The 14,914-nt window shown below is 31.2% G+C and overlaps 2 protein-coding genes across 2 annotated transcripts; both read right to left on the minus strand.

The window, feature by feature from the left end:
- Positions 1-4,676: 4,676 nt before the first annotated feature.
- On the minus strand, positions 4,677-6,872 carry LOC137822086 (isoflavone 3'-O-methyltransferase 4). The gene is made up of 4 exons (XM_068626991.2): positions 6,188-6,872; positions 5,585-5,895; positions 5,387-5,451; positions 4,677-5,144 (listed from the first exon to the last, which is right to left on the minus strand). Exons 1-4 carry the CDS (start codon positions 6,634-6,636, stop codon positions 4,848-4,850), a joined length of 1,122 nt encoding a protein of 373 aa, XP_068483092.2. The 5' UTR covers positions 6,637-6,872; the 3' UTR covers positions 4,677-4,847.
- A 2,986-nt stretch (positions 6,873-9,858) lies between these two features.
- On the minus strand, positions 9,859-13,331 carry LOC137822088 (isoflavone 3'-O-methyltransferase 4). Its single transcript, XM_068626993.2, has 4 exons — positions 12,864-13,331; positions 12,304-12,614; positions 11,859-11,923; positions 9,859-10,313 (listed from the first exon to the last, which is right to left on the minus strand). The coding sequence occupies exons 1-4, from the start codon at positions 13,307-13,309 to the stop codon at positions 10,017-10,019; spliced, it is 1,119 nt and encodes a 372-aa protein (XP_068483094.2). The 5' UTR covers positions 13,310-13,331; the 3' UTR covers positions 9,859-10,016.
- Between the last annotated feature and the right edge of the window lie 1,583 nt (positions 13,332-14,914).

The following is a 14,914-nucleotide window of genomic DNA, read 5'->3' on the forward strand; positions in this document are numbered from 1 at the left end:
ACTATTATACCATCCAATGAAAATGCTTTATCGTACAGACGTCTCAACCCATATAGAGTTTTAAAGATCTTTTAAAATTAATTATAATTTTATTTTTCATAGTCTTTAATGATTTGTGTTCTCGCCGGTTGACTTCGGTTAGACGTCTTCTTTCGGATCTGCTTCTTTTTGACTTTGATTCACGTCTCCTTGGTGCACTAGAATGTAGAGAGAGAGAAAATGTAAGTTCATCAACCATGACAGATACTTCGTTTTTCTTTACTAATTTTTCTCATGAGTATGAAGAAAAGGATTTTTGAAATTTTTTTTAAAGATGGGATAGAGTTTTGGATGTGTTTATATCTAGGAAGTTTAACGTTAGGAACCAACATTTTGGGTTTGTTAGGTTTCAAGGGGCGAGGGACGTTTTGAGATGGAAAGAAAGCTAGACACTATTTGGATTGTGTATAGGAAATTACGGGTGAATATATCTAAATATAGTAGGCGAGAGTAGTCAAGAGAAGTCCGTAACTTCAAAAAGCAATCGTAGGGGCCTCAAAAAGTTTGGAGCCAAAAGGCGGACCAACGGACTTTCGCACAAGAGGTAAAGAATGGGAGTGGTGATTCTTCTCAGAAGGAGGTTGTTGCTACTGTCCAGAAGCATTTAGATGAATCCCCGCCTATCTTTAGGGTCATGATGGAGGATTCTGAGTGGTTGGAGAGTAGTTACATTGGAAGATTTTCTAAGAAATCAATTTTTTCAAGCGATTAAGGAGAGTCTCTTTTTGGGCGGATGTGGTTTTGTGAATTTAGTGTTTCTTGGTGAAGATTTCGTACTGTTGTCTTGTGAAGATGCAGATAATCTGGCGAAAGTCATTGAAGGGAATAAAGATTGGCTAGACAATACTTTTGTTTCTCTAGTTCCTTGGGAGAATTCGTTTTCAGTGTCTGAAAATTTTATACTAGTTCACTCAATTCCTAAGCTACATTCAGTTCTCAGACAAACCTTTGAGTTTCCACTAGTAATCAACACAGATTACAACCACACATCACAAAGAGGTGACTTTGAATCCCACAAAGTCTACCCACCCCCTTTGCAAAACTTCACACCTCAAGACAAAACAACCTCTGTCTTTACAGGATTTCAAACACAAACAGTATGTAAAAGAAGTACAATTACAAGACACTAATCAATGATAGAAAACACGTGGAATTATAGAACCAGAACCAGAGATCCTATGATCAGCACTTGTCACCACTATAAAGCTTGAAAGCACTCTTGCTCTTTTTTAAAACACTTTCAAAAAAACCAAATCTCTTTCTCAAATCTGAATCAATACTTGCTGTATTTGTTATGTATTTTGATTTGAACAAAAGCCTTATTTATAGCCTTTGAAAAACAGTCGTTTAAGGCAGATTTGAACAACTGAATCAGTTAAAATAGGTTTTCAAAAAACTGTTATGAAAACACACATTTAACCGGTTGAAACCACGATTTAACCGGTTGAACGAGTCAAAGCAGTTACATAACTGATTCAAAAAGCAGTTTCAAAACATCCAGCCAGCTAAGTGACAAACAACCGATTATTTCGACAAATCAACTAGTTTTTTCTCTTTGCTTGAAAAAACACTTAGTTTCTTAAAATAGATTTAATCAAGCTTTGTGTAGGCTTCAATTTCAAGGAGTGATCTTAACAAAGATTCTAAACAACCTAATCTAAACAACCTAATCTAAACCCAAACCCAGAAAGCAGCACAGTTTTAGGCTTCATGTGGATTTGATACATCAAAGCTTCCATCTTCAACAGGCTTCTCTGCAGGTAGGGTTTGCTCTCTGGTCAGTTCTAGCGGAGCTCAAGATGGCGTTCTCGGTGGGCGGTAACGTCACTCCCGTTTCCTCTTCTCCGACCGCGCCTCGCGGTACAGTTACAACTGGGCTTTGTGTGCTGGACCCACGTTGTGCAGCTACATCGTCAAGCAGATAGGGGATGATGTCGTGCGAGTTTGATGGCGACACGATTGACTTAAGAAGAAAAATCAATTGTTCAACCGATTAATACTACTATTTCAGCCCCTCACACAAGAAGAATTTTATTAATTATCATTAAAGTAATTAATTATCCACAACTACCAAAATGTTTTTTTATAACCAACAAGAAAAACTTGAAATTTGATTTAAAAATCTCAATAAAAATATTAGGTCCACCTAAATTGCAAATATTGGAGAAATATGTTCTTTTTAAATCGATTTTTTTAAAAAAATACTTAATTTCATTTTACTGCACACATAATCTGAAAATGCCAATATAAATATAAATAAATAACTAAAATATTACACCATTAAAAATAAATAAGGATATTAAATTTAAACCAACAAATTGAAAGATGAAAAGTTATGCAATTAAATAAAAATAATTTATTAATCACCTCATTCTTAACTTGAGTTTTATTATTTAATAACAATAGAAATAATCATATATTTAATAATAAGTTTATGTTATGTTATACCCTTGAAAGAAATATTGAAGGATGCATATAAGCTTATGTTTATGTTCTGTTTTACTTTGTACTCTGCTGAGGTGGATTCCTGCAAAAAGCTTCAATTTGTAGAGTAAGCATCGTTCTTGTTTTCGTGCAACATAGAAACTCCAATAAATACCCTGTAATAATTAACAGTTACCCAATAACTGTTATTACTTTCCTATTTCCCTGATTCTTCAATCTCATGCTTGCATAAATTTAGAATGCTTTTATGTTCATCCTACGAGAGGTAAAGTAACTATCTCAAAGTGAACTTTAACCCTAACTCAACCCCATAAATCGGTTGAGAGGGTTGAGGTTTGTACCCACGATCTCCAACATACTCCTCATGCCGAGACTGCCAACTCGTGTGTGGGACTATGTATATTTTGGGTGGTCCGATAGCGGGTGACACGATAGGCCCAACACAAACACTCGTTAGGATAGGCTCGAAATGACTCTGATACAATATTACAAAGTAGACTTTAAGCCTAACTCAACCCCATAAAACCGGCTCATAGGATTGAGGTTTCCACCCACTTATATACAACGAAAAGCTCTAATCTCTAGTCGATGTGGGATCTCCAACAATAAAATTCAATTCATTTTCAGATAATATTATATATAACATTAAGAAAAATAAATCTAAATTTTGCAATCTTGGTGAACCAAATATGCAGCAAGGTCATGAATTGAAAAGAATTGAAAAGAAGTTCAAAGATATTGGCATGAATAGAAGCATTAAGGATACAAATTGGAGTCAATGGGATTATTTCCTTTAACATGATGTTACTCTTGAAATGTGCATTGTGCTAATTCTTAGACTTTCTCTTCCACCATCATCATTCAAAACTGTTTCTCCTTGTGCTTGTCGCTCTTCTAGAGGACTAATGCTTTTAAATGCACTTGGTGTAAAATGAAAAAGCTAATGAGAATTTTGATCAACATAGCTATTTGTTGAATTCATATAGCTTTTTGTAATTTTAGTTTTTGTTTTTTTGGTGCTGGATGAATGTATTGTGTGGGTTAAATAGATGAAGAAAATTGAATGAAGAATATAATTTGGTTGTCAATGAGACCCACAAGAAGTGAGACCATTAGTGCTAATAAATAGTGTGCTAAAGTGAGTAAAGAAGACAAATTGTTTACAATCCTGGGCATCATTTTTCTAGTTAATCTAAGCTCCTTTAGAAGAGGACATTTATAGTGCTAAAAGATGCCAAAATTCAGAAAAGTTTAACCTAAACCCTAAACCCTTGACAAGTGTTCTCCTCTAATTAGAGAGAATTCTCTCCATGATAACAATAAATTTTCTCTCATTGGAGTAAATCCTCTTAAATTAGAGATTGACAAGTAACCTTTCTTAGTTGGTGGAGATCATCTTCATTAAAGGTAATTGGTGGAGATCATCTTCATTAAAGAGATATCTTCATTAAAGAGATACCATGTGGACCTTCATGTCCTCATCGAGGATTGCATTGAATCCAATGAAGTCAAATTGTCACTTTAGCTAGACATTCTTTTTCTATTTACACCTTATTCTAATTGACCTAAGTCGAATATTTACACCTTATTCTAATTGATCTAATACATGGTTCATGAAAATAAGTCTAATACATTATTCGAGTACAAGTCCAAATACAAGCCCAATTAAATCCTACACAAAAATTACTAATTTACACTACTCTACAAATTTACATAAGAAAATAAGAAAAACACAAAAATTACTAATTTACACTACTCTACAAATTTACATAAGAAAATAAGAAAAACTAGAAATGAATGTTCTGATCAAAATTCCATATCCTTCAATCTCCTTAGCCCAAAATTGTGGTGGTGACTTAATGGTCTCCACACGTCTCTTTGTTAAATATCCAACACCTATTCTATTTTCCACTTGTGGTAAATTTATATTTTGTATTATTTTTTCTAAAAGTTTATGGTTGAAACACATGTCAAAAATATTATAAATTTTCTACAAATTAAACAATTTTCTTTTAATTTTATAGTTTTGAATAAACATATTTCAACGATAATAAATAATTTAAAATCAATTTCTCTGAATCTACAATAATGTATCTGGATCTACTAGGGATTACTTAGTGCATAAATCATAAATTCAAATAAAAAATTTATCTTCATGAAAGAGTGAAAACTCTAATGGAAAAGTTCTAATCTTATCTTTTGCATACTTCAATTTATTTTATTAATATGAAAACACACCCCATGAGATTATTCTGTTATTTTAAAATGCATAAAGCAAACATGAAACACATAAACAAGCAATTTGAAATAAAGCAGAGGAAGTAGGGGCACAGAGCATAACAGAGCATAGCATATGTTGTGGTCTACTTGAAGAACTCCATAACCCATAAATTATTCACATGACATTCATATCTTATGCCACTGAATCCAGCTGCACTTGCTAATATCATGAACTCTTCTTCACAACGCTCTTTACCTCCCTGGTGCTGAGTCATCATCAAAACATCCATTTGTGAAACCTCCTTATAAGCATTACTAGTCTCTGGTATTTTTGGAAGTACTGCCTCCACAACTATCACCTTTCCATCATCTGGAATTGCATCATAGCAATTCTTCAACAGCTTCACACAATGTTCATCACTCCAATTATGAACTATCCACTGCTCATTCAATAATGTTGGTATAAGTTTCATGCATCAGTTTGAATAAATCAAAGTTTCAATCAACTGTTATTCATATTCAAGATAAGAAACACGTTCGTTGTGTTTAGAAGTTTATAAACCAAATAAAAGGTGTTTGATAAGAGAGATTCATCTCCCCTTTAAAATTAAATACTACTATATTTCCCTAGCACCCATCATTATGAATTGACCAAAATCCCCAGTAACACAGCCACACTTACCTTCAAAAATATGGCGTCTCCTTTAGGCACATTTTCAAACATATCTCCCCCAACGTGTTCCACTCCTGCAATATTAGGTACCTTTTGCTTTTAAAACTCAACCTCATATATTATTAACAAAGAAAGTATTGGACTCTAAGCAAGTAAATAGTTTTTAATTTTGCAGAACCACAGGATTGGAATGTGTAAGGATGATACCAGGATAAGAAGGAGCATCTTGAATGACACGAGGCAAGTCGAAATTGATGGCATGGATATGAGGGTATTTGGAAGTGATCAAGTTAATGTTGATCCCAAGACCACCACCAACATCCACCAGTGTTTTTATGCCCTCAAAACCTTCGTAGGATTCCAGAACCTTCTTCATCACCAAAGTGGTGTGATTGATCATTCCTGTGTTGAAAACCTTATTGAATCTTGAGTCCAAACGTGGATACTCAAAAGCAGGAATGCCATAAACCCTGTTGAATGGAACACCCCCCTCCCTAATTGCATCTTTCAGCTCACTCCTAACAATGTATAAACAAAGTTATTTCACTTGAGCAAATGAAGAAACGTGCCCAAAAGTGCCTCACAATTCATAAATCCTCTTGTAAACATTTACTTCCAATCACATAATTTAGCAGATCGCATACAATCATAATACTGAAATAGCAAACTCTGTTTTGACTCAATGATGTGACTTTATTCTTTTATTTTATCACAACACTTATCACCCGCATTAAATTTAAAATATACCAATATGTTTGTGATGGAAAAGGAACATAAAATGATAATAATAGTTGAGAGAGAGAGTTGAACCAGCTTTGTAGGAAGATTTTGTCTTGGCATAAGGCCATCACGGGCCCCAACGAAACTCCGTCAGAATTGGGAACAAAGAATGCGGCGACGGGAGTGATGGTGTAGAGGCGGTGAAAGGTGGGAGGAAGACGGTGGTCGGAAATGAGAGAAGAGTGAAGAATGGAGTGAGAAGAAAGAAGTGCGAGGAGACGATCTAGCATTGAGGCTGCTTTTGGGTTACTGCAACTAATCTTTGATGCTATTTCCTTAGCAGAGAGCTTAGCACCTTCTCCCGCTTCTTTCAGCACCTCAAACACTCCCAGCTCCGTCGCCGATTGCAGTGCCATCGAAAGAACCACCGAACTCGCAAGCTGCATGGCACGCAAGAAGCTTTCTTCATCTTGTATTTCTTCTTCTTCTTCCTTCCTCTTCTCTTCACTATTCAGCCTTGAATCTGGAAGACTTGCCATCTCCACTTGAACACCTGCAATCACTCACTCACCACCTTCTACACTCTAAACTAGTGTATATACACACTCCTCTTCTTCCTTCTTCTTCATATATTTCCACAAAATTTTAAATCCAAAATTGTTCGTGTCAACATTCTCCAAAATTGTTCTTGGAGAAACACGCTCCCTGTCTGCCACGTGGACCACCACTGCCACGCTCAAAATCACCACCGCTTCACAAACCTGAAGAGCGATACATGAAACAATAATCAGATTCAAGCTTTATCTCTACGAACAACAAATAAATGAGGTTAAAATAACTATATTTAAATTAACTAATCAATTACTACCACTAGTCCTCGGTAAAATAAGAATCCACTAAAAAAAAAATTAAAAAAGTATGGATTTTTACTTCCGAATTTTAATAATTTTCTTAGATAAATTCAGTATTACTTATAAATATTACTTACAAACAACATTATCTACGGATATTACTTACTGATCTGAATCCGTTGGTAAATTCAGCATTACCTACCAACTACCTACCGATTTTATTACTTACGACTTTTATTCATTGATCTCTATTACCTACCAATTATTATTACCTACCAACTATTACCTACCAATTATTATTACCTACCAACTATTACCTACATATCTCTATTACCTATAAACTATTATCATAATAATTATATACATAATATTAAAAATGTTATTATAAAATATTTAATTATAAAATCAAAATAATAATAAAAATAATGATAATTATAACTAATAAGTATAACATATTATTAATATTATAAAATAAATAATATTTATATAATAATATAATTAGTATTATATTAATAATAATAATAATAAAATTATTAATATTAATACTATAAATAATATTAATAATATAATAAAATTAATAAAAAATAACATTAATAATATAAATAATATTTATAAAATATTAATAAAATTAATATTATTTATAATATTAATAATATTTATAATCTATATCTATATATAATGGGGATTCCCTGCATAACTGTTTTTTATATATTTTCATAATTGTTTTTGATATATATATATATATATATATATATATATATATATATAACTGTTTTTTTTATATATAAAAAAGTTAATTTTATTTTTAGTTATTTTGTAAATATTAAAACAGTTATTAGAGTGGAGTTTTTGAACTTAAAACACTTTTGAATTTAGTTTTTTGAAATATATCTTTATTTCTTCCGTTTTCACTCACAGTTTCTTTTCAATTTAAATTTATATTTAAAAAAATTTATTATGTTTTTCTCTCCTCCCTCTTTCTCACTTTATTTCTTCGGTTTATATCACTTTCATTAGATAAAAAGATTCATTTTTCAAGATAAGAGTAAGAAGAACAGCACACATCCGAGTTAGTATATGTAAGTGAGTTTTCTTTTCTTGGTTGTTTAATTGTTAATGTTACTCATTTTTATTTTTTTACTCTGCTTTTCATTTTCGTACACCGAAAGCTGAATACTGCACAGGTACAAAGTTATCTTGACACCATTATTGATGTGGGCATCGACGGGGAGGATGAATGCGTTCTGAATATGACATTCTTGCGGAGAAATGAAAGGGGTTTGAAAATAAATATTTTCTTAAGGTTTGTTATGGAGTTTCTCATCTTATTCTTCTTCTTTATTTCTTTTCATTAATATATTTCTCTTTTTTAGTTTTATGTTAGTAACACCAAATCAAAATTGGTTATGTTTATTGTGTTATAAATTTAAATTTGTTTAATATATTTTTTACTACAACTTAATTATTAAAAAAGTAGGTTGAAACTCATAAATGATGAGAGAAAATGTTTTTATCTTATATTTACTTAGTAATATTTGATATTTAAAAGATATGAATACACATAATAATATACAATATAGTAATAATAATAAAAAATGCGGATGCACAGGCGCTTTAGTGTCTTTGTTTCTGCTAGTATTAATAATATCAACACTATTTATAATATTTATTAATATTAGTAATATTTAATAATATTAGTAATATTTAATAATATGAATAATATTTAATAATATAAATAATATTTAATAATGTTAATAATTTTTATATTATTAATTATATTAATATTGACAATCTTACTAATAATAAGTATAATAATAATCAAAATGTGTCAATAAAACTTGACTAATGTAATGGTTAAAACTTCTTTCGACATTTCTCACATGCTAATTTTTTTCTTGTATAATGATTATCAATCCTCATAATTCAAATTTGATTTCTTTATACTAACTCATTTACTAAAATTGTATTATTTTAATAATATATGACTAAATATGTTTTTAATGAATATTTTTATTTTATTTTTTATAATTTTTTTTTAAAATTAAACACTGTCAATTTTTGTTTTTAATATATGATACTAATTAATTATTTACATATGAAATAAAAAAAATAGATAACCACGCAATATAATATCAATATGTGTTATTTTAAAATATATTTATATCAATGAAATAAATATTATTCATTGATTCAAAATAGATATTAATGTATAAACTAAATAGAAAATTTTCATTTAGCATGAAATGATAATTTTAAATTTAATGTACACATTTAAAACCTAAATTATATTTGATAAAAGAATATTCATAACTTCAACACTCTATACTTCAACACTCTAAATAATGTAAACTTGCAGTAGTTAATGAAAAAATAATTTTTTTATGGGTTAATGAAAAAATAATTTTTTTATGGAATATTAATGAGTACATTGGTCACCAGATAAATTAATTTCTTATAAAAAATATTCAAGCTCATTTTAAATGACCTATTATCATGATCCATAAATGAAATATGTATGAATTGTATAATGTGTTAATTCAAGACCGAAAGAGATTTAAAAATTAGGAAAACAACTTAGATCTTTGTGTAAACCTAAGAAAATTAAGGAATTGAACGAGATTTAAAAATTAAAAAGATAACTTAGTTCTTTATGTAAACATAAGAAGATCAAGAAATTAGAAAGAAATTTGTGAAGCAACATGATATAGGCATCTTTAAAAATCTAGAAGAAATAATGAAAAGATAATAATCATCATTTCTTATAGTTCAAGAAAAAAAAAAGTAATCTCAATACTTATATATGTTTTGAACTAAATTTAACTAAATACATTATGGATTAATTCTAATTTTTCGACTCATGTTTCTAATACTATGAGGGATTATTCAGTATATAAATAAAAAAAATTCTTCTTGAAAAAATAAAGTGAAAATTCTTCAACTATTTTATTTTGTTAATATGAAAAGTGCATATAACATAATATATTGCAGACCATGAGCTTATTCTGTTACTTTAAAATGCATAAAAGCAAATACATAAAGAAGCAATTAGAAATAACATATGGTGTGGTCTACTTGAAGAACTCCATAACCCAGAAAATGTTGACATGACATTCACATCTGATGCCACTAAATCCAGCTTCCCTTGCCAATTCCATGAACTCTCTTTCACATCGCTCTTTACCTCCTGTGTTCTGAGTCATCATCAAAACATCCATTTGTGAAATCGCCTTATAAGTATCATTAGTCTCTGCTATTTCTGGAAGAATTGCCTCCACAACTATCACCTTTCCATCATCAGGAATTGCATCATAACAATTCTTCAACAGCTTTACACAATGTTCATCACTCCAATCATGAAGTATCGACTGCACAATTTACTTAGAGTTAAAGCACATTGAATGAGGTTGGTATAAATCACCATTACTATAAAATTATTAAAAAAATTATTAGTTTCTATAATGATTAAATTAGATATTATTTTAGAGATTAAAAAAATTATTAGTATATAAATTAGTTTCTATTATTGATAAATAATTTCTAAATTGGTATCACTACAAGAAAATCATGAAATAGAAACCAATTTTTAGAGACCAAAATAATTAGTTACAATAGGAACTAAAATAGAGACCATTTTAGAAACTAAAAAAAAATGGTTTCTAAATTAGTTTATATTATTCTCTATTATTGTTAAATAGTTTTTAAATTAGTACCTATTAACAGCTCGTTCGTCGACGAGGGGATTTCCCGAGTGGATCCTCGTCGAGAGCGGGGTTTCCTTAGGTCAGAGCATACATGGCGAGTAGCATTGGTGGCAGGCGATTTTGCAGAGATTGCTCCTCGTGGCACTTAGTGCTCACCAGAGTAAGCTACATGGCGAGTTATTCCCTGCACGGGTAATTTGTCGTGTGGCGAGGTGAATGTAGGTGGCCTCGGTTCTGGGGGTTTCGGTAAAGTTGAATGTTGCTTTGAGGTAACTTGTTGGTTATATTTTTGGGTATGTTTTTTCTCACTTTATGGTTGTTTTGCTCCAACCATAAAGGAGAGTTTCTTTTATGGATGATATAGGAAGTCCACTTCTGGTTCTGTATATGGGTTGGGATACCCCTGAAGTATCCCTTTTAATTTTATTTATTCATTGCTGATAAAAAAAAAAAAAAAAACTAATTAACAACTAAGGTTTTAACTACCAATTATTTAGTTTCTAAATTTGGTAGCAAAAATCTTGGTTGTTAATTAGATACCAATTTAGAAATTATTTAACAATAATAGAAAATAATAGAAACTAATTTAGAAACCAAATTTCTTTTTAGTTTCTAAAATGGTCTCTAATTTAGTTACTATTGCAACTAATTATTTTGGTTTCTACAAATTGGTTTCTATTTCATGGTTTTCTTGCAGTGTATCTAGTTAGCTACCTAAGTTTTAGCAACCAATTATTTAGATTCTAAAGTTGGTATTTAAAACCTTGATATTTAATTATATACCAACTTAAAAATTATTTATCAATAATATAACCTAATTTAGATATCAATAATTTTTGTAATGTCTAAAATAGTATCTAATTTTGTTAATATAACAACTAATATTTTTTTTATCTAAAATTAGTTTTTATTAAATGATTTTCTTTCTATACTGCATGCATCAGATTTGAATACCAAATGTTATTCATAATAAAGATAACAAAATTTAAACTAAGTAAAAAAAATGTGTTTGATAAAACAGAAAAGTAGATAAAAAATAAATACACGTGCTTTTCAATTTAATAAATTAATATTTTAATTGTATTTATTTTATCTTTTAATTTAAAATATTATTATATTATTGTAAGGTGTTATGAAATGAATCAGTTTAGAGTTTCAAACCATATTTTTCGAATTAAATAGTAGTATATTTCCCATACCGAGACTTACCTTCATAAATATGACGTCTCCTTTAGGCACATTCTCAAACATATCTCCACCAACGTGTTCTACTCCTGCATTATTAGAAAGTAAATGCTACACTTAGCTGCATAATTATGCAGTAACTATTTCTGCAGCTGATGCAGAATTAATTCTGCACTAAAACAATTTGTGAAGGTCTTGAAATGAGGAGGTAATCTCAAGTTATGAACTGGTTCAAATCATTTTCAAATTAATTTTGGAATTGTTGTTTTAAGTAAGATGGTTTGGATATGTATAACAGTTGGGACAAGTTTTCCCTTTAATTTATCAATGTTTTGCTGATAAAAAAACACATTTATGTTACTGTCTTGTAAAACCTCAAAGTTGACCAAATAAGTTTTCAAAAGATGAAAAGAACATTTTTTTTTTTAATTTTGCAGAACCACAGGATTGGAATGTGTAAGGATGATACCAGGATAGGAAGGAGCATCTCGAATGACATGAGGCAAGTCGAAATTGATGCCATGGATATTAGGGTATTTGGAAGTGATCAAGTTAATGTTTATTCCAAGACCACCACCAACATCTACCAGTCTTTTTATGCCCTCAAAACCTTTGTAGGATTCCACAACCTTCTTCATCACCGAATTTGAGGTGTTGATCATTGCTGTGTTGAAAACTTTATTGAACCTTGAATCCAAACGTGCATACTCAAAAACATGAGTGCCATAAACCCTGTTGAATGGAACACCCCCCTCCCTAATTGCATCTTTCAGCTCACTCCTAATAGTGTATAAACAAAGTTATTTCACATTAGTTATAACATGAACAGTAACAACACTAATACTACATGAATATGGACATTATACGTGTAATCTCTAAAATATAAAATATAAAACACAAAGTTGACACTTAATCATATGTGTTTTACAGGGTTATATAGACGTGTGTCTGATATACGAATACGAATATGTTTGTGATGGAAAGGGACATAAAATAATAATAATACTTGAGAGAGAGAAAGAGTTTAACCAGCTGTCTAGGGTGATTTTGTCTTGGATCAAGGCCATCAGGGGCCCCAACGAAACTCCGTCAGAATTGGGAGCAAAGAATGCGGCGACGGGAGTGATGGTGTAGAGCCGGTGAAAGCTGGGAGGAACACGGTTGTCGGAAATGAGGGAAGAGTTGAGAATGGAGTGAGAAGAAAGAAGTAAGAGGAGACGATCTAGCATTGAGGCTGCTTCTGGATTACTGCAACTAATCTTTGATGCTATTTCCTTAGCAGAAAGCTTAGCACCTTCTCCCGCTTCTTTCAGCACCTCAAACACTCCCAGCTCCGTCGCCGATTGCACTGCCATCGGAAGGACCACCGAACTCACAAGCTGCATGGCACGCAAGAAGCTTTCTTCATCTTCTGTTTCTTTTTCTTCCTTCCTCTTCTCTTCACCATTGAGCCTTGAATCTGGAAGATTTGCCATCTCCACTTCAACACGTGCAATCACTCACCAACTTCTCCACTATATATTAAACCATCCATTGAAAACCTTTATATTTTATTATTCTAGATCTGGGATACTTTATTATTCACGTTTAAATCAACTTTAGATTTAACTCAAATTCATAATATTTCTGTTATAAGTTTCTAACACTTTGCTTTTAAGTTGAGGTTATACTTATATAATTAAAATGTAAGATAAATATAGTTTTCATTTACTTTCTATTCAACAACAAACAGATAGATATCAACATTTTTGTTTAGATTTTAGGGTGAAAATAAACCATTCTAGTTGACTCAACTTCTGTAATTATTTATAATATACTTATTCATGTGTTTAATTGACATTTCTCCAATATTTAAAGTTGAAATGCATGTGTATGTGCATGTGCATGGCTATATTATTTTAGATTTTTTAGGTTTTAAGGGATTATTTCCAGATCCGATCGGAAGCGTATTTAAATAAAGAGCTAGCATTAATATTTGAAGGTAATAAATAACATTTGTTGTTAAACATTGTTTATGGTGTGCTAGCTAGATAAGAACTTTATTATCATTTTAAATAATTGATTAGATGATATGAATGGCAAAATACACTTGTAAATTACGGTTTTCATGGAAAACTCAATTTCTTTATAGCACTTAAGAATAATGAAGTTAATAGGAGAATGAAGTTAATAATAGATGAGAGATAAAAGAGAGGATAAGTAAATGAGAAATAAAAGAGAATCTATATGTAACAATAAATTAATAGATAAAGTTAATTAATATTGAAATTGGTGACTTATTATTTGTAGAGTGATGGGTATGGACCGACGCATATCGGGTGGTCGTTACTTGAACTGGTTCAACTTGATAATAATAGTCTCAATAGCTTACGTTAGAAACTAAGGGGCAGTAGAGTGATGGGTTTGGGCTCGATGCATAATATGAGAATCGAAATCCTATCATTAACATGAAACGTGCGTCATCCGTTATTCATTACACTAAATCACACATAATTAATGGCTCAGTAAAGACAGAATCGGGTTACGTTACACAGGATGTATCAATATATGTAAGGAGCGTCAGTAGGAAGATCTATCTTTTACACACTTGTAAATGGTACACTTACCCTAGCCTATTGATTGATGTTCTACGGCTAGATTATTGCTACGTTTGTCTAAAACATTTGGTGCCCACCGTGGGTGATGGAGATCAAGCTCAAGTGGACATGGAGGCCAATCAACAAGATCAAGAAGAGGTAGAAGCACAAATGGAGGACGCCCATGGAGGTCAAAGCCCACCTCAAAGGCTTACAAGAAGCATGTTCAAAGCTTTAGGAGCTAGGGGACAATTATTTTCTCTTTTTGTAATTTCTTTGGTTGAAGGTGCTTAGAGGCAAACATTAGAAACCTCTTTTGTTATAGCATCTTTAAGCCTTTAGTTAGGAGCTTTAGGAGGGGGGTGCGTTAGTAGATAGGTGTAGGAGTAGAATAGGAGGTGCCAAAGTGAAGGAAGAGGTCACACCTTCCTCATGCTTTGTAATTGGCGCTGGTTCTAGAAACTTTTTAGGAGGGAATTTTGAATTTGTGTAGCTTGCATTTTC

The sequence above is a fragment of the Phaseolus vulgaris genome, chromosome 5 (assembly GCF_051622355.1).
Source record: "Phaseolus vulgaris cultivar YP4 chromosome 5, ASM5162235v1, whole genome shotgun sequence".
Classification (NCBI taxonomy): domain Eukaryota; kingdom Viridiplantae; phylum Streptophyta; class Magnoliopsida; order Fabales; family Fabaceae; genus Phaseolus; species Phaseolus vulgaris.